The 23,439-nt window shown below is 42.5% G+C and overlaps 1 protein-coding gene across 5 annotated transcripts in view; it reads right to left on the minus strand.

Moving 5' to 3' along the window:
• Positions 1–23,439, minus strand: part of nfatc2.S (nuclear factor of activated T cells 2 S homeolog) — an 88,354-nt gene that overhangs the window by 50,012 nt on the left and 14,903 nt on the right. Inside the window, exons 1-3 of one of the 5 annotated variants that reach the window (XM_018238177.2) lie at positions 21,888–22,368; positions 8,994–9,936; positions 7,796–7,964 (exon numbers count right to left, since the gene is read on the minus strand). In XM_018238177.2, coding sequence (XP_018093666.1) covers positions 7,796–7,964; positions 8,994–9,936; positions 21,888–22,026 — 1,251 coding nt within the window. In that variant the 5' untranslated portion in view covers positions 22,027–22,368. Of the gene's footprint in view, positions 1–7,795; positions 7,965–8,993; positions 9,937–21,887; positions 22,369–23,439 lie in introns of those variants that run through there. The other 4 variants (XM_018238178.2, XM_041578376.1, XM_041578374.1 and 1 more) reach the window with 4 other exon arrangements.

Below are 23,439 nucleotides of genomic sequence, written 5' to 3' on the forward strand. Positions count from 1 at the left end.
GGGTCAGAATGACTTGCTATCATCAGAGGATTTCTCAGTGGACCCTAGTCAAGGACAACTCCCATCAGCCCTTTTTTATTTCTATCATAGATCTGAATGACACCATTACACTTAGCAATGTCTCAAAGAGAGCGGACACTAAATATCAGGTTCCTTGGTTGGCCCTAGGAGACCCAGTCCAACAGCTCACTTAGCTACTTCATTGCCTTGGGCCCCTAAAATTCTTGTTCAACGGCACCTAGCTTCCACAGATAAACGCTGGGTGTTTTCAGCCGGCAACACACGGAGACCCAAGGTTCAAAACGTATTGTGTAGTTATTCTGGGGAATGCCAACTTGCTTCTGCTGTCTGACGTGTCCAGTTGGCATATTTAGAGCTAAATCTGAACACCCTCCGACAGTTTACTAAATATGGGCTCCATCCCCTTGGCATGCTCTCTGTCTGCTCTTTTATGAAGTCTTAGTCTAAAATTTGTTTCACCTCCGGCCAGACAGGAGACCACAGCAATCTGGCACCAAGAATGGATGCACCTTTCTGGGAATAAGAAGCAAACAGATCTACTCAATGGCCCTGAAGATTTAATTTTTTTACACTTTAACGAGATCTCTAAAGGGACATTATAAAGGTAAGTAGGTGAAACAAAGACTTTGGAGAGAAATAAATATTATATATATGTGTATTTCTGAGTCCAAGAGCTATAGGGGCTTTATGACATGCAAACAAAGTAATAACCATTATCTCTTTTTGGTAAATCATGCTTTAAGCAGCGGTATTTCAATTTAGAGCTTGGTAGGCTGTAGGTCCATTCATGGTTTGCTGGAGGACTACTCTTGTGCCATCCAAAGCAAGACCTGGACCTCAAAGGGTTTGCCACTTTTCTTCTGAGTATCACAGGCCTGCAGAGAGGTATGGGGACGTTAACTTCACAGGTGTGGGGTGTTGATGTAACTTGGGGTGAGAATGGGAGAATTGGGGTGAGTGAGAGAATTGCAGTGGGAATGGGAGAATTGGGATGTGAATGGGAGAATTGGGGTGGGAATGGAAGAATTGAGGTGGGAATGGGAGAATTGAGGTGGGAATGGAAGAATTGGGGTGGGAATGGGAGAATTGAGGTGGGAATGGGAGAATTGGGGAGGGAATGGAAGAATTTGGATGGGAATAGGAGAATTGGGGAGGGAATGGGAGAATTGGGGTGGGAATGAGAAGGTCAAGGGAGGTGGTGGGAGCAGGAACTAAACATTTAAAATAGCTGAGCAGGTCAGGGAAGGTTGGAATTGATAGGGAATAGAAAGTTTACCAGTAAGCCCATTGCTGGTGTTGTAAAAATGTAGTTACCAGAGACAACTTGAGGTAAGTCACCCCAAACAAAGTTTGGTGGGAGAGCATAGAGCTAATGCTGCTGGGAGAGCATAGAGCATAGAGCTAATGCTCCACAACCCAGAAATACCAAGAGCTGCTCTTACAGCCAAGCAGGTGTCTCTACCCTCAAGGCCAGGGTACTAGTGACCAAGGCTATGTTGAGAATAGGGAAGCACCGAATCCAGGATTTGGTTCTGTATTCGGCCATTTTGCATATGCAAATTAGGGGCAGGGAGGGAAATCACGTTACTTTTTGTCACAAAACAAGGAAGTAAAAAATGTTTTCTCCTTCCCACTCCTAATTTGCATATACAAATTAGGATTCGGTTCGGTATTCGGCCAAATCTTTTGCGAAGGATTCAGGGGTTCGGCTGAATCCAAAATAGTGGATTCAGTGCATCCCTAGTTGAAAACATAATCCACTCAAATCAGGGGGGCTCATAGGGGAACATGAATACACAGACTTTTAATCTCTCTCAGCGGTAAATACCAGCCCCATCCCTAGACTCAATGTCACTTAGAAAAGGCCTGTTGCTCATCTACCCCAGGTAAACAGTGACCCCAGCAGGAAAGGTGTAACAACACAAGGCAAGGGGTGCTGTAGCAGAGGGCCTTGTATTTAATAAACACCCTACATTTCTCTCATATTAATTTTATTGTAGTAAAAATGCTGCTTAGAAATATTAAAACACTGATGCTAATGTATAAACACCGGGCAAATGTTTCTATGGGCAGTAACCCATAGCTGTGATTGGCTTTTCTCAGCCAGCTGCTGCCTAAAACAATGAATGTAAGCATTCGATTGGTTGCTACTGTTTAAGGCCCATGGGAAAATGTGCTCAGTCTTTATAATTGAGCCCCATCTCTTTGAGTGTCAGAAATAGTTACTAAGTAAATATCCTATGCATTTCTCAAGTATATTTCCATAGCTCCCCTCTCTAATTCCCTATACCTGCCATCCCGGCACCTGCATAGAAATCATATCCCCCAGCAGGAAATAAAATTATCGAGTCCCCGGTCTCCTGGTGCTATAACTCTATATTCACCAAGTCTCGGGTTGCCGTGAATAAAACTCCCCCACAAAATAACAGAGAGATTTGGAAAGCGGCAGAGTTGCTAATAAGTGCACACCTGCAAAGGAAATTATTTGCATTTAAAAAAAAAAAATAAAAAAGGCGAGCGAGTCACAATAAAAGGCCTATAAACTCGACGCACGGCTCAGCCTGGAGCTGAACCAACTGCTTTGAGTCACATTTACCATACAAGCGGTGGGCCAGACGTAGCGTCTGTCTTTCCGAACTCTATTTTGGGATTTAAGGATCCTATTTTTTTTAGCTTGAAAAATAGAATTAAAAATAAATAAATCTTAATCTCTTTATTTAACTGCTGTGATATTATGACCCCGGCCAGACGTGTTTAGTTTGGTCTGTGACGAGAAGCACTTTGGCCAAACCTTCCCCCCCTTTCCCTGAAACAAGGAGACTTTTCTTTTGCCGAGCCTTTTGCAAGCAAGATTGTAATCTGCATGAATTCAAAGCTGCCCTTAAAGGGATACTGTCATGGGAAAAACATTTTTTTTTCAAAATGAATCAATTAATAGTGCTGCTCCAGCAGAATTCTGCACTAAAATCCATTTCTCAAAAGAGCAAACAGATTTTTTTATATTCCATTTTGAAATCTGACAAGGGGCTAGACATATTGTCAATTTTCCAGCTGCCCCAACTCATGTGACTTTTTCCTCTGATAAACTTCAATCACTCGTTACTGCTGTACTGCAAGTTGGAGTGATATCACCCCCCTCCCTTCCCCCCCCAACAGCCAAACAAAAGAACAATGGGAAGGTAACCAGATAACAGCTCCCTAACACAAGATAACAGCTGCCTGGTAGATCTAAGAACAACACTCAATAGTAAAAACCCATGTCTTACTGAGACACATTCAGTTACATTGAGAAGGAAAAACAGCAGCCTGCCAGAAAGCATTTCTCTCCTAAAGTGCAGGCACAAGTCACATGACCAGGGGCAGATGGGAAAATGAAAAATGTCTAGCCCCATGTCAGATTTCAAAATTGAATATAAAAAAATCTGTTTGCTCTTTTGAGAAATGGATTTCACTGCAGAATTCTGCTGGAGTAGCACTATTAACTGATGTGTTATGAAAAAAACATGGTTTCCCATGACAGGATCCCTTTAAAGAAATCACTTCTTCCTACTAGAAATGCATGCTTGTGCACTGAACCCTGCCCATTACTAAAATAGCGGGCACAAACAGCACAATGTGCAAGTAGAGAGCAATCACTTCTTAAGCTGGTGATGCAAGCAGGGTGCCAACAGTAGAGTTCAAAATAGGGTGCAGTGGTTAGACAATAGAGCACTGGTCCCTCCACCCAAAAAAAAAAACTTCAGAGGGGTCCAGCATACATATCTTCAGCCTGGGATATTTAGTGATCCCCAACCAGTAGCTCATGAGCAACATTTTGCTCCCCAAACCCTTGGATGTTGCTCCCCGTGGACTCAAAGCAGGAGCTTATTTTTGAATTCCAGGCTTGGAGGCAAGTTTTAATTGGATAAAAACCAAGAGTACTGCCAAACAGAGTCTGAATGTATGTTGACAATCCATATAGGGTCTACCAAATGGGCAATCACAGCACTTGGCACCCCAAGAACATTTTTCATGCTAGTGTTGCTCCCCAACTCCTTTAACTTCTCAATGTTGCTCACTGGTTCAAAAGGTTGGGGATCCCTGGTATAGAGGAAGCTGATGATGTGGTCCAATCCCTTCTACAACCGTGGGGTCTGCTTCCTCCACCGCTGATTGGGTGCTCTGGGTACAGTCTACAATCCCGCTAGTACACAATACAACAGTTGGCACTTGGAATATTATATCTAATCAGGCGTAACAATAGTGTACTAGGCCCCCCTGCAAAAAAATAAATCCCCGTATCCCCTCCCTACCCCCAGCCCAGGGGGGGGGGTGTATATGGTTCAGTAGGGTGTTGTCTTAAGCAGCCAGATGTAATACAAGTTAAATAAAAGAACAACATATCCAGAGAGAGAGAAGGTTATGCTCCCATAAATGCCCGAGATCCTGGATTTCCTCCACCTTCTGTATGTCTAATACATGCACAGGTCTTTCTTGGCACCTGATGCTCTGCAGGAAAGTTCTCTCTCTATTCTGGAAGGCATGATTTATAATAACACAAACTACAGAACTGGATACAATTGATAAGGATTGTTCCTTCCAACTGCATCCAGTTGGCACCAAGAAGCCTTCTAATTTCCCTTCTCTGTCAGAGTCGTTTCCTTCCTCGGGTGAGCGAGGCACCTACAACACAAGCTCAAAAGACTTCTCTGTGCTGAAAGAGGAAATTAATGAGCCTTCCGGTGTTCAGCCACATCTTCCTTAGGCTGGTACTTGACATACCTCAAAATGTCACTTCAAATAAACACATGTACAAAAGATATTGCTTGGCTCCCTGCACTTTGTAAACAAAAAGAAAATCCTCCTTGAGTCTCCTTACTGCTCCACATAAGCACATAGGCTTCTTTTTCTAGCCAAATTGCAGGTTATCAACCCCAAAAAGCTTCGCAGGAAACATTGTTGCTTATGCCATATACTGTTTGCTGTATTGCCTTTGTTACTTGTCCCCTTCTCAAGGTGACCAATAATAAACACAGTAGGCACCTAAGCAAACACTCACCCCCAAATCTTTCCTTAACTGGCCATCCGATTGGGCCCCCTTAGCTCATAACAAGGTTACAGATATATAGAAACATTGGGGTAACAGTATCCCGCTATAGTTCCAGGGGTACCCAGGGCACAAATAAGCACTCACCCCAAATCTCCCCCTAACTGGCCTTCAGGCTGGGCCCCCTTAGCTCATAACAAGGTTACAGATATATAGAAACATTGGGGTAACAGTCACCCTGCTATAGTTCCAGGGGTACCCAGGGCACAAATAAGCACTCACCCCAAATCTCCCCCTAACTGGCCTTCAGACTGGGCCCCCTTAGCTCATAACAAGGTTACAGATATATAGAAACATTGGGGTAACAGTCACCCTGCTATAGTTCCAGGGGTACCCAGGGCTATGTATATGAAAACTTCACTTTAGTCTGGACCTCTTTGAATTGAGCATTCCTCTCATGGGCTATAAAATGGGGTGTAGGTTATAAGAGAGTGAGCAGGGATCAGTCAGAGGGGCTAGGGGTTGGGTAATCTGGGGAATGGATGAAGACAATATTTTCTAACACTGTGACAAGACTGTACTGTTACATTGAAAGTATTTCAGGAAATGTGTCCAGAATATCTGCATAAATATCTCAAACTGAGTGAGAACTGATCTATTTTTATGATTAAAAAAAAAAAAAGTTTGCATACGTTTAGTTAGCACGGTCCTCTCCCTCAGCAGGTCTAAGTTATTTGTTTCCTACCAAGGTTACCCCTTGGGCAGTGGTTCCTGTCAACTCAGATGCCACTGGAAAAAAATGCTCACCAAAAATAATGCTCACCTACAATTACTGATTGCCATTTAGGGTAGGACTTCCTGGTGTGCGAGGAGCCGACACGTCGCACGCTGCGTTTTCATCCGACAGTCGGATCAATGTAGTTCTTACCTGCGATTTCTCCTTCATTTCCTTTTTCTTTAAAACATCCGTCACGTCGCATGCATTTTATTGCATGCATTTTATCGCATTGCGACGTGTCGGCTCCTCACGCACCATGAAGTCCTGGACTTACGATTAGGGATGGGCGATTTTGACCCGTTTCGTTTTAAAATTCGCCGCCGGCGAAATCTCGCAGATGCCCATTAAAGTCTATGGGCGTCATAAAAAATTTGTTGCGCGACGTTTTTTTTTTGGACGCATGCTGCCATACAAGTGTATGGGCGTCATTTTTTTGGGCGAAACGAGGCGAAAAAATTCGCCCATCCCTGCTTACGATGATCTCAATCCAAAGCCCCTCCCCTTTTGAAGTCGGCAAATCAGGTCATCACATCTGTCCAGGCCCCCCTCAATGACAGGGTCCCTTATAAGAACACCCACCTGTCCCCCACCCTGAAACTAAAGAACTTGCAATTGATTTAAATGTTTTATTATTTGTAGGTTTAGAGTTACTTTATTATTCAGTAGCTCTTCAGTTTCGAATGTCAGCAATCTGGTTCCTAGGGCCCTTAATACCCTAGCAACCATGCCTTGATTTTAATAAGAAGCTGGAATATAAATAGAGGCCTGAATACAAAATGTGGTGTAATTGCTTTTTAGATTTGAAAGCTGGAAAAAGGCAGATGATTAAAAAAAAATAATAATGAAGACCAATTAAAAAGTTGCTTAGAAGTGGCCATTCTACAACATACTAAAAAGTTAACCGAGCCAATAACACTTGTATAGAAGCAAAGGGAAAACAAAGTGATTAATACTTCTATTGGGCAGATATAGAGGGAATAATATAGACAGTGTCCTCTCAATAGGCAACTGCTTTATATTATTGGTAATTATGCCCGCAGGAAAATCAGTGGTTACTTCAGTTCACCATTAGTATAAAATAAAGAGAAAAGGCAAACGTAGAAAACTTTTCAGCTGCTCAGAGTAAATTGAACTTGATATTTTTAGCCTGAGCCTCAAAGGCCGTCTGCTGGTTTTCTCTGTCTAAACAAAGGACTATATATTGCCCTGCATTTGGCTGAGTGCTGGGAGTCAGCTCTGCGCTTATATAAATAAAGTCCATCAGCGTGTTGCTTTATCCATAACTGCACCTGTCTGCTGCCACCGGGCTTACAGGCTCCTTTAATTCAACAATAGCAGATCATTCATCCGTGCTCCCAAACACATTTGTTTACTTTAAAAAAAAGAGAGAGAAATAAAAAGGGCCCAATGCCCAGGATCAAGGAGAAGGTCCTCAATGAACACGTTCCTAACAGGTAGGATATGGAGCTTTGTGTATTATTCCTAGAATGAAGGGTGAAGACATTCTTTTAACATTTAAAGGGGACCTGTCATCCTAAAAAACCAATTCCAAATCCTGTTTTAGGATGTTAGTCGAGAAAAATAAAACTTCACTTACACTATAGACATGATTTCAAATGTCTTTCTTTTAGTCTTGGAAATCACAATCAAATCAAACAGGCAGCCGCCATTTTGTGGACACTGTTTCTTTTCAGTATGGTTGTTTTAATAAAAAAAAAAAAAAAGAATTTGGGTTTCATGATTCATTTTAAAAGGACTTTTATTATACAGATTTCCATTTGTGGGTGACAGGTCCCCTTTAATGCAAGTGAAAATATTTCTATAAAGGAAGGAAGGAAAGTGTGCTCAAAGTGAGGTATCAGTGTACACTTGAAGCCAAACTGTAACTTGTTAGTTAGCTTAAAAGTTCAGATCAGGCAGGTGAGTATTCAATAAATCCACTCTCTCCTATAATTAGGAGAGAGCCTTACCTGAACCACTGGATGACCCCCATTAGGTGACTTTACAGCTCCACGACTCCCCTCCGTCTCGTAGTGTGCACGATGATGGGACTTAGGCTGCACTTCTATTTGTAGTTCGTAAATCCCCACCTGATTGGACAAGGGCCACTCAAGAGGAGGAAGTGAGGTGACGGGAATACTGTGTTGGAGAAATAAGATATGGAACTTCAGAGCTCATCTTCCACTGGAGAACAATATCAATGTCAACAGTTTGGTACAACTGCCCAGTGCAACAGGGCCTTATAAACTGGTGCTGTTTCTGACTCATGAAACCAATAACAGACTTTCAAATGCAAGAACATTTACATATAACTTTAAAACCTGCTTCCACCTGGCAGCCTCTCCATCTGCTCTAGAAATAAGCCAGCAAGAAAGGTGGGACAGCTCCTTATAGGGAACACCAAAAGAGAAGGTTATCACTCAAAGGTGGGTTGGCTTGGGATGGGTTGTGGGCAAGTTGACTTTTTGTATTCAGTACGGCTGTGCAGACACTACCATACTTCACTATAGAGATAGGTCAGCAATAAGAAGAGCTCTGCATAACACTGGAATGTAAGGGGTGGCACAAAAGAAGGCACTTCTTTATAAGAACCATGTCTGGAGTTTGCTACACCACTTCACAAAAAGCTTGATTAACCAAGTTCCCATGAGGGAATTTGTTTTGTGGACAGATATGGCTCAGATAGAGATTTTGGGCAAAGTTCATAGCTTTATGAGCAAATGTAAACACTGCCAAACCTTAAAACACAACATTTCTAGAGAGAAGTATGGTGGTGGTAGCACCATGCTGTAGATCTTGGAGATCTTCTAAAAGGGCATTGAACCCAACACAAGACAAAGCAACTCTGGAACATAAGGAATGTCAGGTGAAGGCCCTACAAGGCCCAGTCACTGCTGTGATCTCGGTCCAAATGAGAATATACCACAGTTTGGACACAACACACAAACCAACAGAATATGCAGGAGGTTCTTAACACTTTCCCCCAGGCCTCATAATCCTAAGTAGCCATTCAGATGTTTTATTTACAGAACAGACCATTTAATGATTGGCTGCTAGTAGGTACTAGATCTGGAGGAATCTTTGCTGTATTTAGTGCATTACCAAACTCATTTATATGCTTGGATAACAGATATTTGCATTCATAGATGAAGGATATATTTAGTTTACCTGTAGTAGGGCATGGCGGGAACCAGCTGCTTCGGCCACGAAGGCGGCATCAGTAGGATTGATCCGGAATCCGCATTTGGTCTCTCCTCCTTTTCATAAGGGCTGAAATATTCCGCAGGCTGATAAATGTGGCAGGGCAGGTTCTTATGGGAAGACAGTGGAGAGGGTTCCGGACTAGATTTCCATATTTTCGGAGGCACACCACATGAATGATCTGCAGCAAGACTATTCATGGCATCCATAAGTGTTGAAGAGGAAGAGTGAGAAAAACCCAGGCTTGAGCTATCGTCCCGTAAATGGACCTGTGGTGAAGGCTGTGGAGAAGGGGACCTTCTTTTTGAGCCTGGGGACGGTGACCGTGATCTGGGGCGAGGTGATGGAGAATGTGGTCCCAGGAAGGTGTCCTCTGTCATTCTTTCTCGTGGTGACATTATTGGAGAAGCTCTAGGAGAATAATGAGTATGGATGTTTTGAAATTGTGGACACAAGTCATCACTAGGCCCATTGGGTGAGACACATGGTGATGTGTAAGGAGAGAAATTGGTCTCTGAAATGAAGCTGGTGGAAGAATTACTGCTAACAGGGCTCAAGCAAAGCGGTTCTCTGTAGCCCTCAAACACAGGGACAGGCAATGTAACCCTTGGACTAGTAGCGTCTGAGTTTGTGTGGAACTCTACAAATATATCTGATTCTCTGCTGCGACCACCTGATTGAATGAGTTCATGAGATGGAGTGATCTCAATCCTTGGACTCAAAGCTGAAGCCCCACCAGCCCTCAGAGGGTCCAAGAAGTATTTTGACCCTACGCTATCTGTCTGTTCATAAGTGCCCATGGCATCCCTATGGTATGGCAGGTTACTGTATGACTTGATGAATAATTCGCCATGAGAATACGCAACTCCGGGTGGTGGGCTGATGGTTTTATGTGAAGGATTCGTGTCTTCTGGAAAAAAGAAGGCTCTCTTTAGGACTAAGTAGGAACACATAATGGACAATTGAATAAATTCCTTCAGTATTGTGCTTTCATTATGCATAAATGTTATTGGGGTTTATATCCCTTTAATGCAATTTATTATTTTTATGCAAGCTTTAAGAGCTATAGCACACTAAGCAAGCTGACCACTTTGGCATTCTTCAGTGATTCCTGTCTGGCATTGCCAGTGTCTGCCATAAGCAGGTCCGACTGCCTGGTGTGACCAGGGCTAATAATGTTGTGTTGTTTTAACATTAGAAATGCATAACTAATATATATATATATATCTGGATAGTTTATATGCTCAGTGCTTTTGTTGACTCTAAGCTGCCTTATCAACTACAGGCTTCAGTATAGTAAATGTTCTGAAGTATTTAAAAGAAATGGGTAAATTGATCCTAATTTATTTGGTGCATAAGCAAAATCTATATTATTCCAATTCAAATATAAATGTCTTACTGTACACAAAATACCAAATAGTGGCACTGTTCAATTTCAGCCCTATAGGATCAAGCAGCCATTGGCTTAAACAGGCAGAAAGTGGTACTGCAGCACACACCCTAGAAACCTATTTTTATTACTTAATTTGCAAGTTATTTCTGTATCACCAAGAAGAGTTGGAGCACTTCGCTATAGGAGGCGATCCTGTACTTATGTACTGGGTGTTATGGAAACAAGATGCAATGCAAAATCTAACAAAGGTTGAATACTCTTTGAGGCGCAGAACATAAATCCCTTTTGTAAACAGTAATGTATTGCTCATATATGGCAATGGTAGGCACTGGTGTAATTATCGAAGAAGCAGAACTCGTAGACCCAGTAGGGACAAGATGGAAACAGTAGGGACAAGATGGAGACAGTATGGGCAAGATGGAGACAGTATGGACAAGATAGAAACAGTATGAACAAGATGGAGTCCATAGGGACAAGATAGAGATAGTAGGGTGGAACAGTAGGGACAAGATGGAGACAGTAGGGACAAAAGTGAGTCAGCAGGGACAAGATCGAGCCGGTAGCGCGGAATGGAGACAGTAGGGACAAGATGGAGACAGTATGAACAAGATAGAGATAGCAGGGTTAAGATGAAGACAGTAGGGTGGAATGGAGACGTAGGGACAAGATGGAGACAGTAGGGACAAGATGAAGACAGCAGGGACAAGATGGAGACAGTAGGGCAGAATGGAGACAGTAGGGAAAGATGGAGACAAGATGGACAGGATGGAGTCCTTAGGGACAAGATGGAGACAGTAGGGACAAGATGGAGACAGTTTGGACAAGATGGAGTCCGTAGGGATGAGATGGAGACAGTAGGGCGGAATGGAGACAGTAGGGACAAGATGGAGACAAGATGGAGACAGTATGGACAGGATGGAGTCCTTAGGGACAAGATGGAGACAGTAGGGACAAGATGGAGACAGTATGGACAAGATGGAGTCCATAGGGACAAGATGGAGGGAGACAGTAGGGACAAGATGGAGACAGTAGGGACAAGATGGAGCAAAATATGGAGATGGTAGGGCTAGATCAACACAGTAGTGCCAGATGCAGACAGAAGGACAAAATAGAGATCAAAGATGGAAAGATATGGACTAGATATGCACAGTAAGGCTATTGATGGACATGTATGGCTTACATACAATGTAGGACTAGCTGGACACAGATGTGAACAAGACGAGAGGAGAACAGTAGGACATGTAGGTTAAGATGAATGCAACAGGGGCAGTAGGACAAGATCATGACAGCAATATACAAAAGTAACTATTTATTCTAGCTATGGCTATTGCATAACACTAATCTCAGCATGGGGGTTTCTGGGAGTTAGGAGCCATAGAAAATGCACTCCTTGTGGGGCCACAAAAAGCCTGTCTTGATCTAGACTGCTCTTAATGGTGTTGACCCTACTAATCAGTTGTGTGTGGCCCAATCATTAAAAGGGGAGTTGATTTAGGGCTAAATCTGTCTTTTTTTGGGGGGTTGAGTGGGAAACACAGTGTAAAAATAAAGCCGTGAGCCTCCTAATGGGAACACTGGTATTTACGGCAGGATGTTATTCAGTTTACACTCAGTTTCTTGTACTCGCAATAATGAGTTTTTTTCCTGTTTTGCCTGCCTGGTACATTATATTGCCTAGCTGCCTGCCAACTGCCTTTGTTACCGACATTCCAATCCCGTCCATAGCAACCACATGTACTGTCACCGGCCATCAAAATGCAAAGCTATCTCCTTATTCGATTAAAGAGCTCATTTATTCCAATGTGACGGTCTACAGCATTCATACATTAGATGTACCCTCATACTGTACTGTCTCAGGGAAACAATATGGCACCTCCTTCCCATATGTATAAATACAAATACACAGAGAAGGAATGTTCTGGGCACACAATAAGCTATACCCTCATACTGTACTGTCTAAGGGAAACAATATGGTACCTTCTTCCCATATGTATAAATACAAATATACAGAGAAGGAATGTTCTGGGCACACAATAAGCTATACCCTCATACTGTACTGTCTAAGGGAAACAATATGGTACCTTCTTCCCATATGTATAAATACAAATATACAGAGAAGGAATGTTCTGGGCACACAATAAGCTATACCCTCATACTGTACTGTCTAAGGGAAACAATATGGCACCTCCTTCCCATATGTATAAATACAAATATACAGAGAAGGAATGTTCTGGGCACACAATAAGTTATACCCTCTATGAGGGTATAGCTTATTGTGTATACCCTCATACTGTATGTATATATATATATATATATATATATATATATATATATATATATATATATATATATATATATATATATATATTCTGGGCAGATAAGCTATACCCTCTTATCGTCTATGAATAGTAACATATCTTACAACCTATGACACAGTTTCTCCCATAGCATTACACAATATATAAAAGGGACAGAGACAAGAGGAAAGTGTTGGAAGGGTTACTGTCTGCTCTGCTCTCATTTCCCTACAGAAATAGGGATTGGTAGCACTAGATAGGTGCCTAATATATAAGGACAGAGACAAGAGGAAAGTGTTGGAAGGGTTATTGCCTGCTCTGCTCTCATTTCCCTACAGAAATAGGGATTGGTAGCACTAGATAGGTACCTAATATATAAGGACAGAGACAAGAGGAAAGTGTTGGAAGGGTTACTGTCTGCTCTGCTCTCATTTCCCTACAGAAATAGGGATTGGTAGCACTAGATAGGTGCCTAATATATAAGGACAGAGACAAGAGGAAAGTGTTGGAAGGGTTACTGTCTGCTCTGCTCTCATTTCCCTACAGAAATAGGGATTGGTAACACTAGATAGGTGCCTAATATATAAGAATAAGGAGTTATAATGGATTCCATTCAACAGTGAAAACAAATATTTCAAAAAATTGAAATTCAAATCAATGTTTTGGTAACCAACTAAAGCAGTAGGATCATAGCAATGTCATGATTAAAGCTTGCTTGTTGGTCGCCAATGGCAGTATATGATGCTCCCCCCAAATCCTTAATTGACCCGTTTCTTTAATCTTGGTTTTGCTAAGGAACACAGATGCCCTGCTGGTTAGTACTTGGCATGCAATGGTGCCCAGAGAGCGGCAAGGCTTTGTTAATCTGATGCTAATTTCTTCCAGACTGGTGGCAAGTTCACATCATTTTTGTTACTTTGAACATTAGGAAGAGAACAGTGTAAAAATGTCCTTGTGTTGTACCAGCCCTCCCAGGACATGTCCACCCTCCAACCAGGCAGCTCCAAGATTCCGATACTTGAAGAACGGGATATAAATTGCAATAGAAGCAAAATAGAAGAATAAACGTTAAATGAAAAATGGAACTCAGATACACATTGTCCTTATTGGCACATTCATTGCTGTAAATTCTCACTTGCTAAAAAGCCATCTGACCCTTTCTTGAAGCTTTACGATGTATCCGCCAGCACAGCCGCTTCATGGAGACAATTTCACAACCGTCACCCTTTTATAGGAGTTGTTCACCTTTAAATGCGCTTTTAGTATTATGTAGAGAGGGATATTCTGAGACAATTTGTAATTGCTTTTCATTTTTTATTATTTGTGGTGTTTGAGTTCTAAGCTTTTTATTCAGCAGCTCTCCAGTTTGCAATTTCAGCAGTCTGGTTGATAGGATCCAAATTCCCCTAGCAACCATGCATTGATTTGAAGAAGAGACTGGAATATGAATAGGAGAGGGCCTGAATAGAACAATGAGTAATAAAAAGTAGCAATAACAATACATTTGTAGCCTTACAGGGCATTTTTTTTAACAGGGGTCAGTGACCCCCGTTTGAAAGTTGGAAAGAATCAAGAAGCAAAAGGCAAATAATTCAAAACCTATAAGAAAAAAATGAAGACAAACTGAAAAGTTGCTTAGAATTGGCTATTCTAAAACAAACTAAAAACCCCTTTAAGCAGCATAAAATGCAACCTCCTCTCTTCTAATCTAAATAGAAGCCCTGAATAAAGCGACAGAAAGTTTATTGTATGGACCCCATATATTTATGAAAAACGATAAATCATATCCCCCTTCGCCAGAATAACCAATCCCAGCTTGGTCAGCCTTTCCTCAAAACTCCTGTTAGATATGACTTTGGAGAAGCTCCATTTGATGAAGGACATTTTCCCATACCTCCCAACTTTCTCTTTTTCGGAGGGACAGTCCCTCTTTTGACAGCTCAAGTCCCTCATTTGTACTGCATTTGTCCCTCTTTTCTCTGCACTGAACAGCCAGAAAAAGAAACAAAGTTTCTCACTTAATTGGCTTTTAGCAGAGAGCCCAGAACAGCTAACAGGTGCAAATAAGATACTTTGTAACAATTTTGAGACACAAAAACACAGTTTAGATAAGGAGAAATATTTTCAAACTTTCATAACCTGCCAAATTTTGTAAAACAAACATGGTAATTAGGGGGTGTGGCCACAGAAAGGGGTGTGGTCAAAAAATTGCTGCGCTACATGCGTAAACAATTTTTTTGTCCCTCTTTTTACTTCCAAAATGTTGGGAGGTATGATTTTCCTACTCCTGATGCCAACTACAATAGGCCTGAATAAAGTGAACCTATAAGGGGTACTGAGAGAATCAGAAAATTACCTGCATGGACCCAGGACTATGTGATGTGAATAATGTATATTATTGCTTTAAGATGCGTTGTTGTTTATTACATTTGCCCAAATGCTTTCCTACTATAGGGGGAATATGTGGTGTTTATACAAATGGTCTGCAGGTGTCACTGTCTACGTGAGTTACTGTGCATACTTCCTGTCAGCTTAAAAGTGAAAGCTTACTGTTGTGTAATGGCTGTCTGACTCTGCTAATAAAGTTATACTCTACTCATCCTCGGCTACCAAAACAAACATATATATATATATACAGTATAGAGTGAGTGAAGTTTATCAGAGCACAAGTCACATGACTGGGGGCAGCTGGGAAAACTGACAATATGTCTAGCCCCATGTCAGTTTTCAAAATGAAATATAAAAAAATCTGTTTGCTCTTTTTAGAAACGGATTTCAGTGCAGAATCACTATTAACTGATGCATTTTGAAAAAAAAAAACATTTTTCCCATGACAGTATCCCTTTAAGTCTACTAGAAAATCATGTAAACATTAAATAAACCCAATAGGCTGGTGTTGCTTCCAATAAGGATTAATTATATCTTAGATGGGATCTCTGACCCCCTCTTAAAACAAATCCTCTCTAAAGCTACACATTTATTGTTACTGCTACTTTTTATTACTCATCTTTCTTTTCCAACCCCCCCCCCCCATTAATATTCCATATTCTCATTCAAATCAAGGCATGATTGCTAGGGTAATTTGGACCCTAGCAACCAAATTGCTGAGACTGCAAACTGGAGAGCTGCTGAATATAAAACTAAATAACTCAAAAACCACAAATAATAAACAATGAAAAACAATTGCAAATTGTCTCAGAATATCATTCTCTACATCATACTAAGAGTTAACTTAAAGGTGAACAACCCCTTTAAGTCTACTAGAAAATCATGTAAACATTAAATAAACCCAATAGGCTGATTTTGCCTTCAATGAGGATTAATTATATCTTAGTTGGGATCAAGTACAAGCTACTGTTTTATTATTACACAGAAAAAGAGAATTCTTTTTAAATATTTGGATTATTTGGATAAAATGGAGTCTCTGGGTGACATCCTTTCCATAATTCAGAGCTTTGTGGATAACGGATCCCATAGCTGTACTATATATTGTTGAAAATTGCTGAAACGGTACCTATTCTTGGTGTTCTATGTGTTTGTACATAGTTATAATATTTCTCTCTCTTTCAGGCCGCAATTACTTTCCACAGCTGAGATGACAAAATCTGACTATGACTATAGAACATATGAAGCAATTGGAGCTTTCCTGGGCAGGAGGCCTCAGTGCACCCATTTTCCTAGAAGAACCCAGTGCTTTGTGGTTTTTATGCTTATTCAGTAACTGATATGATGAAGCCTCATCTCAAAATTAACCTTCTCGTGTAAAGTTCTGGCCTGTCTGTATTCTTCATGGGGGCTGCATTCACATTTATTGAAATGAAATTGTGAAGTTTGAGCTGGGAATCCACTCTGTTGAATTGTATAGAGGAATACGTATGCTGCCATAGTTTTATGGGATCTCTCTGTACAGACAATGAGCAAACTTAGGGGCTGTTCCTGCTGAATTGTGCTTAGTACAGGGGAATACCTATGCTGTCATAGTTTTATGGGATCTCTCTGTACAGACTATGAGCAAACTTAGGGACTGTTCCTGCTGAATTGTGCTTAGTACAGGGGAATACCTATGCTGATATAGTTTTATGGGATCTCTCTGTACAGACTATGAGCAAACTTATGGGCTGTTCCTGCTGAATTGTTCTTAGTATGGGGAAAATAGTGGTGTAGTATATCTCTCTACAGGTTATGAGAAAAGGTAATTCAGGTGCAGCTTTGCCTGTATAATTTTATTTTCAGCAAATTCTGATACCCCTAATGAACACACTCCTTTAGCCAATAGCCCATGTCCAGAACTATAGCTGGCCATAGACACAAAGATTTCCCTGCAATATCGGACGAACGATCATACGTCCTCATCTCCCGACCTGCCACTAAATATTCAGATCAAACAAAGCAGTAAAGAACAGATCAGACGATATTCTGCCCCACAGCAATCGTAGGAATGTTTATGTCCGACAAAGCTGACAGTCTCCCACTGAAGATCGTCAAATCGGCAATACATGAAGAGATATGATCGTTAGCCGACAGAAATCTTTTAACCTGTCCTATCGACTGAACGACCGGTCGGCATGGCAAGATAAATGTCGGGACACTCCACACATGATCCGAAAATTGTACGAATCGAAGATCGGATCTTTGCGTCTATGGCCAGCTTAACACGGAGTAAGAGCATGGAGTATACACAAGGCAAACTGCTCACTATCAGTACGATACAGAAAGTTTAATACTCCCTTCAATATAAATGAGGGTTCAATATTCATGAACAATAAAAACATGCAGCGTTGCATTTTAACACAATTGAATAAATTCCCCCTCCCACAGACTGGATCCGGCACGGCTGCGTTTAAAGGAGCCCGGGCTCAGGCGTGGAAATGACTGTGTCTCTTTCAGAAGTGCAGCAATTCTAATAATACACAGAACTTTCCCACACCACATCCTCTGTCACCCAACCACCCCGCAGAGCTCTGATAATCAAACGGACTGTGCTGGACTGGCCCACTGGAATCCCAGGAAAATCCAGGTGAGCCCAGGTGTCAGTGGCCCTCTGGCTTCTAAACATTTGGCCTATTTCATGGTCATTCCCAGGGCCAGAACTAGGGGTAGGTAGCTGCCTAGGGCGCAACAATTGGGGGGTGCTGGGCAGCTACCCTTCTGACTACCCCTAGACCAGACTTTACCACTCCCCAGACTTAATTTGCGCGTACGCGACCATCAGTGTCGCACATGCGCATAGGCATGCAACGTCGACTCGCATATGCGTCACTGTGCCCCGTCAACTCGCATTGCGTGTAAGCGCATCATGTCCCCGTGCATGCGACAGGGAAAGTGGGGGTGAGCTGGCTGGTTGGGTTCCATAGGGCGCCCGTCTGACCTGGCCCGCCTCTGGCCATTCCCTATTTCTTTATGGGAACAAAGAGGCTAAATAGTGGAATAATAGAGTATAGTATATAGAGAAAAGAGATTAGTAGAATAAAGAGGTTGAGTGAGGAAAGGAGGAATAATAGATTGGAAAGTGGGCTTTCAGCCCAAGGTTTATGGTGGGCCCCTGGCAACCCAGTCCAACACACTGACACTGATCTATAGGCCAGGGGGGACGCGCTAAACTCCTGGCTCCTTTATAAAAATGCACCACTGTAATGGATTATAGAGAGCTAGATGTTATATATCAGAAGGAAAAAGAAAGAGCTCTAACATAGACATAGTGTGCATAGTAAGGCAAGATGATGTCATAGTGTTGAGTGTGATGATGTCAGAAGATGGGGCTCCATCTCTGGGTGTGTGTTAGTGATGTGCAGGCCAGCATGATACCTGTGGGACCCGTGGCTTTACCCATTGGTCAGGCAGGTGAGGGCCGACCTCGCACTCTTCTCTGCAAGTGGTGGGCAGGTACAGGTTGAGCTCTTTTCCTGCTCTCCCTGCCCGCCATCATCAAATGCCAGCTTTCGACTTCCGGGTTCTTCTTTTCATATGCGCCTGGTCGTCCTGCCCCTTTTGTGATGTAATTGACGGGTCGGCGCGGGTCTATAAAAGGAACTAGGAAGTCGGGCTCAGGTGGTGGGAGGTCGGATGGCGGGCGGGTGTGGGTCGGGGAAATCCCGACTCGCACATCACTAGTGTGTGTGTAAGGCAGCGGTTAATATAATATGTATAAATAAGGAGAGAGGTGGCAGATGGCTGCACACGTGTGGGTTAGTGTATAGTATAGTAAGGAAATATGGCATGAGGGAAAGGGGAAGTAAATTTATGGTGCAGAGTAAAGTAAGGCAGAGTTGGGGTAAGTGGCTTTAATGCACAACTATCTGCTTAAAAGTACAAGCCCTAACTTTGTTCAGTGTGAGTAAGTATGAGTGAGTGAGTGAGTGTAAGTGAGTGTATGTGTTACTAGTGACCTAATATTTCTAGTGAAACCCAATCAAGGTGGAAGAGCAAGATTCTTGGGGGTTTCCTCTGAGCCGCAGAAGAGACACTAAATACAAAAACAGACAAATCTTTGTGCCGCTCAGGTTCAGACTTACTATTCACTACTTACACTCGCCCCTAAATGTTAAACGAGAAAAACAGAACTGGTTAACTAGTTATTTCCCCCCTCCACCATGACTGTTTGTCATCTGGCTTCTGCTAATTTGTTTCAGGAGTCAGAGCCAGTAGTGCAGAGAATGTAAACAGCCACACAGATTGTATAACAGTGGTCTGCGGCTGGCGCACTATTTTAGTTATATTAGTTCATCCAGACCTAAAAAAAAATAAAATAAAGAATCGCAGGACGCACGGGAAACGAGATGCACCATCACTTCCTCTATTCAACGACCTCCGATGCCGAGATAAATATCGAAATATAAAGTCCAAACCCCATTGTACTCCATCGTTCTTTATTCTTGCTTCCACTGTTTCTTTGTGCACAACAATGTCATTTCCCATAATGTACAGGCAATTCAGCCTTCATCGGTATTCTTCTCTAATGCTAAGGCAATAACTCTGCACAATAACTAACTCCATCCCCCCATGGGACCCAAATACAAACAAAAACAAATGTGTGGCCCCTGAAAAAAAGTTTAATTCAGAAAGCGATGTGGTTGCTAGGGTCCTTGTCCTCAGTAACCAGAAGCAGATTGATAAAAGGATAAAAGTTAATTATAAGGCAATTCTGAATTGTGTCATTGTGCTCAAGCCAATGAGAAGCCTCAGGGAGATTTGAATGGCATGCAAATGGTTTATAGCTATAAAACCAATACTGCTTCTCCCACAGAGCAACCGCAGGGTTAATGCCGCTGGCCTGACTTGCAGTCGTCTGTAAATACACCGGGTATCTGCATAGATCTGTTTACAGAGAGAGGACTGAGTGCCAGATACAATGATAGGTGCCATCTGTAATGGGCATGCAAATATACAGTAGGCTTAGAGTATGCAAAGGTGCAGATAAAGCCTGTCCTACATGCAAATGTGTGTCCTTAGGGTTAACATTTAACCATGTAAACCATTTAGGAGGTACAAGGCTGCCTATACAGGGGTTGGGGACCTGAATAAAAACATTTAAAGGGCCCTATATTAACCACTAAAGGGCTGGCAAGTTGGGTGATATAAAATAGAGTGTGTTCTATTCACCACCTTGCCATAATCTTGCCTACTGTTGCCATATATTACTATCACCATCTGGTCCTATTGTTGCTGTGATATAATCATCTGTGTATAACACCCTAAATTAATCTCTGTGCACTAGACAAGAGGTTTGCAAGCCGCACGTTTACTGGTGCTACACTGGGGTCCCCCATAGCAAAGTTACAGTCACCCTGCTATAGTTCCAGGGGTACCCAGGGCACAAATAAGCACTCACCCCAAATCTCCCCCTAACTGACCTTCAGACTGGGCCCCCTTATCTCATAACAAGGTTACAGATATATAAAAACATTGGGGTAACAGTCACCCTGCTATAGTTCCAGGGGTACCCAGGGTACAAATAAACACTCACCCCAAATCTCCCCCTAACTGGCCTTCAGGCTGGGCCCCCTTAGCTCATAACAAGGTTACAGATATATAGAAACATTGGGGTGTCACCCTGCTATAGTTCCAGGGGTACCCAGGGCACAAATAAGCACTCACCCCAAATCTCCCCCTAACTGGCCTTCAGGCTGGGCCCTCTTAGCTCATAACAAGGTTACAGATATATAGAAACATTGGGGTGTCACCCTGCTATAGTTCCAGGGGTACCCAGGGCACAAATAAGCACTCACCCCAAATCTCCCCCTAACTGACCTTCAGACTGGGCCCCCTTAGCTCATAACAAGGTTACAGAAATATAGAAACATTGGGGTAACAGTCACCCTGCTATAGTTCCAGGGGTACCCAGGGCACAAATAAGCACTCACCCCAAATCTCCCCCTAACTGGCCTTCAGACTGGGCCCCCTTAGCTCATAACAAGGTTACAGATATATAGAAACATTGGGGGTAACAGTCACCCTGCTATAGTTCCAGGGGTACCCAGGGCACAAATAAACACTCAGCCCAAATATAAGGTTAGTTGCCACCTCTCCTCCGGCCAGTCCCACAGTTTGTGAACGTGAGCACTTTGGGAGTTAGACAACCTGTAGATTCCCTATGTAAACTGAATATTCAAAGAACCTGTGCTCCATCAATAAAGGAAAGAATACAACGCTATAATAAATAAACCAATATCCTGATCATTTTCCAAGAAAATAAATGTAACAATGCTCCGGCTAATACACAATCCCAATGAGAAGTTTGTCGATGAACCATAAGGCTTGGGGGTTATAGAGTTAATCGTGTGTACTGCGCTTATGCCTATGCTGCCTGCACACAGACTATGGTTTGGTTATTTGGATTGGGGTTATTAACCCCTTAGTTGCTGCAATGTCATCAATAAATTGCTCTGGGACCACTTAAAAGGCAGGGCTTTATGCTTAACTCACCTGGGGCCCTGGGGCCCCGTGGCCCCTTAAAATCGCTTGTTAAGCTTCTGCCCTGCCTTATCACCAGTTGTTAAACAGTTAACCCATGATGACATGGGGTTAAACAGAACAGATTCAAAACCAACTAGTCTTATGATGGTCTCACCACTCCATTCTGATTGACAGGTTTCGCTCTCAGCCACTTGCACCATTTTTTTTAACCCTCTCAGAGCCAGAGCACCTATCCTATTCCACTCCCACCCGACAAACCTTCTGCGGCATCTGGATAAACAGTATCATAGTCAAACAGGTCGGAAAAGTTCAGCTCGACTTCATGGCTGGCGGCATCTTGGCTGCACCCCTCCGGGGGGATGGAGTCCTGAAGCCGGTCCAAGTAGCTGAGGTCCATTTTTGGGATTCTTGAGATCCAGGTGGGCTTCTTAGTCTTTCCGCTGCTCTGGGATGAGAGGCAGATTCCTGGAGAATGTTTTAGTCCCTTAAAGACAAGCCTTTGGGGACATAGTGATGGAAGGGGAAATCAACAGGCGAGATTAAGGGGTTAAAGGGTGTCCTATAAACTACCAGAGAATGTGCCTAATGAAAAGGTGCAGGCGGCCTGGTGGTTGGAAGACGAGCGGGGATGGGAGAGTGTCGTTGATAGGCGATCACAAGTCTGTGAAATTGGCAGTCAGGCACGACAGTCACCCTTACTTCCTGCTCTGTGCAGACACCTGCTACTAGGGGGCGGGGCCTCCAGCCCCAACTGGGGATACATTGTAGCAAGTGAGCAAACAGCTCCAGCCAGTGACACGGCCCCAAACGAAAAGCAGAACCAGCCCATTGATCCAATTCTCTCTTCCTTCCCTCCTCTGTACAGGCAAAAAGCATCACTGCTGGGTCTGCACAAAGGTGAAATCATCCCAAACACTGCTTTTTTATTTATTTATTTTAATAAAGAGAATTTAATTTTACAGCCGTGCAGAAAAGCAATTGCTCTTCAGACGGCATCGTTTATCCTCTTCTGTTCTCTGGTTCTGACTTTGCAAACAATGTAGCAAAAGGGTGAGCTTCCCTGTTAAAGGAACAGTAACTATAGTTTATATAAACAAGCTGCTGTGTAGCCATGGGGGCAGCCATTCAAGCACAGGATACACAGTAGATAACAGATAAGTACTACTATAGTTTATATAAACAAGTTGCTGTGTAGCCATGGGGGCAGCCATTCAAGCACAGGATACACAGTAGATAACAGATAAGTACTACTATAGTTTATATAAACAAGCTGCTGTGTTGTCATGGGGGCAGCCATTCAAGCACAGGATACACAGTAGATAACAGATACGTACTACTGTAGTTTATATAAACAAGCTGCTGTGTAGTCATGGGGACAGCCATTCAAGCACAGGATACACAGTAGATAATAGATAAGTACTACTATAGTTTATATAAACAAGCTTCTGTGTAGCCATGGGGGCAGCCATTCAAACACAGGATACACAATAGATCAGATAAGCTCTGAAGAATCCCATCGTATACTACAGAGCATATCTGTTTACTGTTTATCCTGTTGTTTTTCTCCTTTTTCAGCCTTGAATGGCTGCCCCCATGGCTACACAGCAGCTTGTATATATAAACTATAGTAGTACTTATCTGTTATCTACTGTGTATCCTGTGCTTGAATGGCTGTCCCCATGGCTACACAGCAGCTTGTTTATTTAACTATAGTAGTACTTATCTGTTATCTACTGTGTATCCTGTGCTTGAATGGCTGTCCCCATGGCTACACAGCAGCTTGTTTATTTAACTATAGTAGTGTTTTTGA

This window comes from Xenopus laevis, chromosome 9_10S, assembly GCF_017654675.1.
Source record: "Xenopus laevis strain J_2021 chromosome 9_10S, Xenopus_laevis_v10.1, whole genome shotgun sequence".
In the NCBI taxonomy this organism is placed as follows: domain Eukaryota; kingdom Metazoa; phylum Chordata; class Amphibia; order Anura; family Pipidae; genus Xenopus; species Xenopus laevis.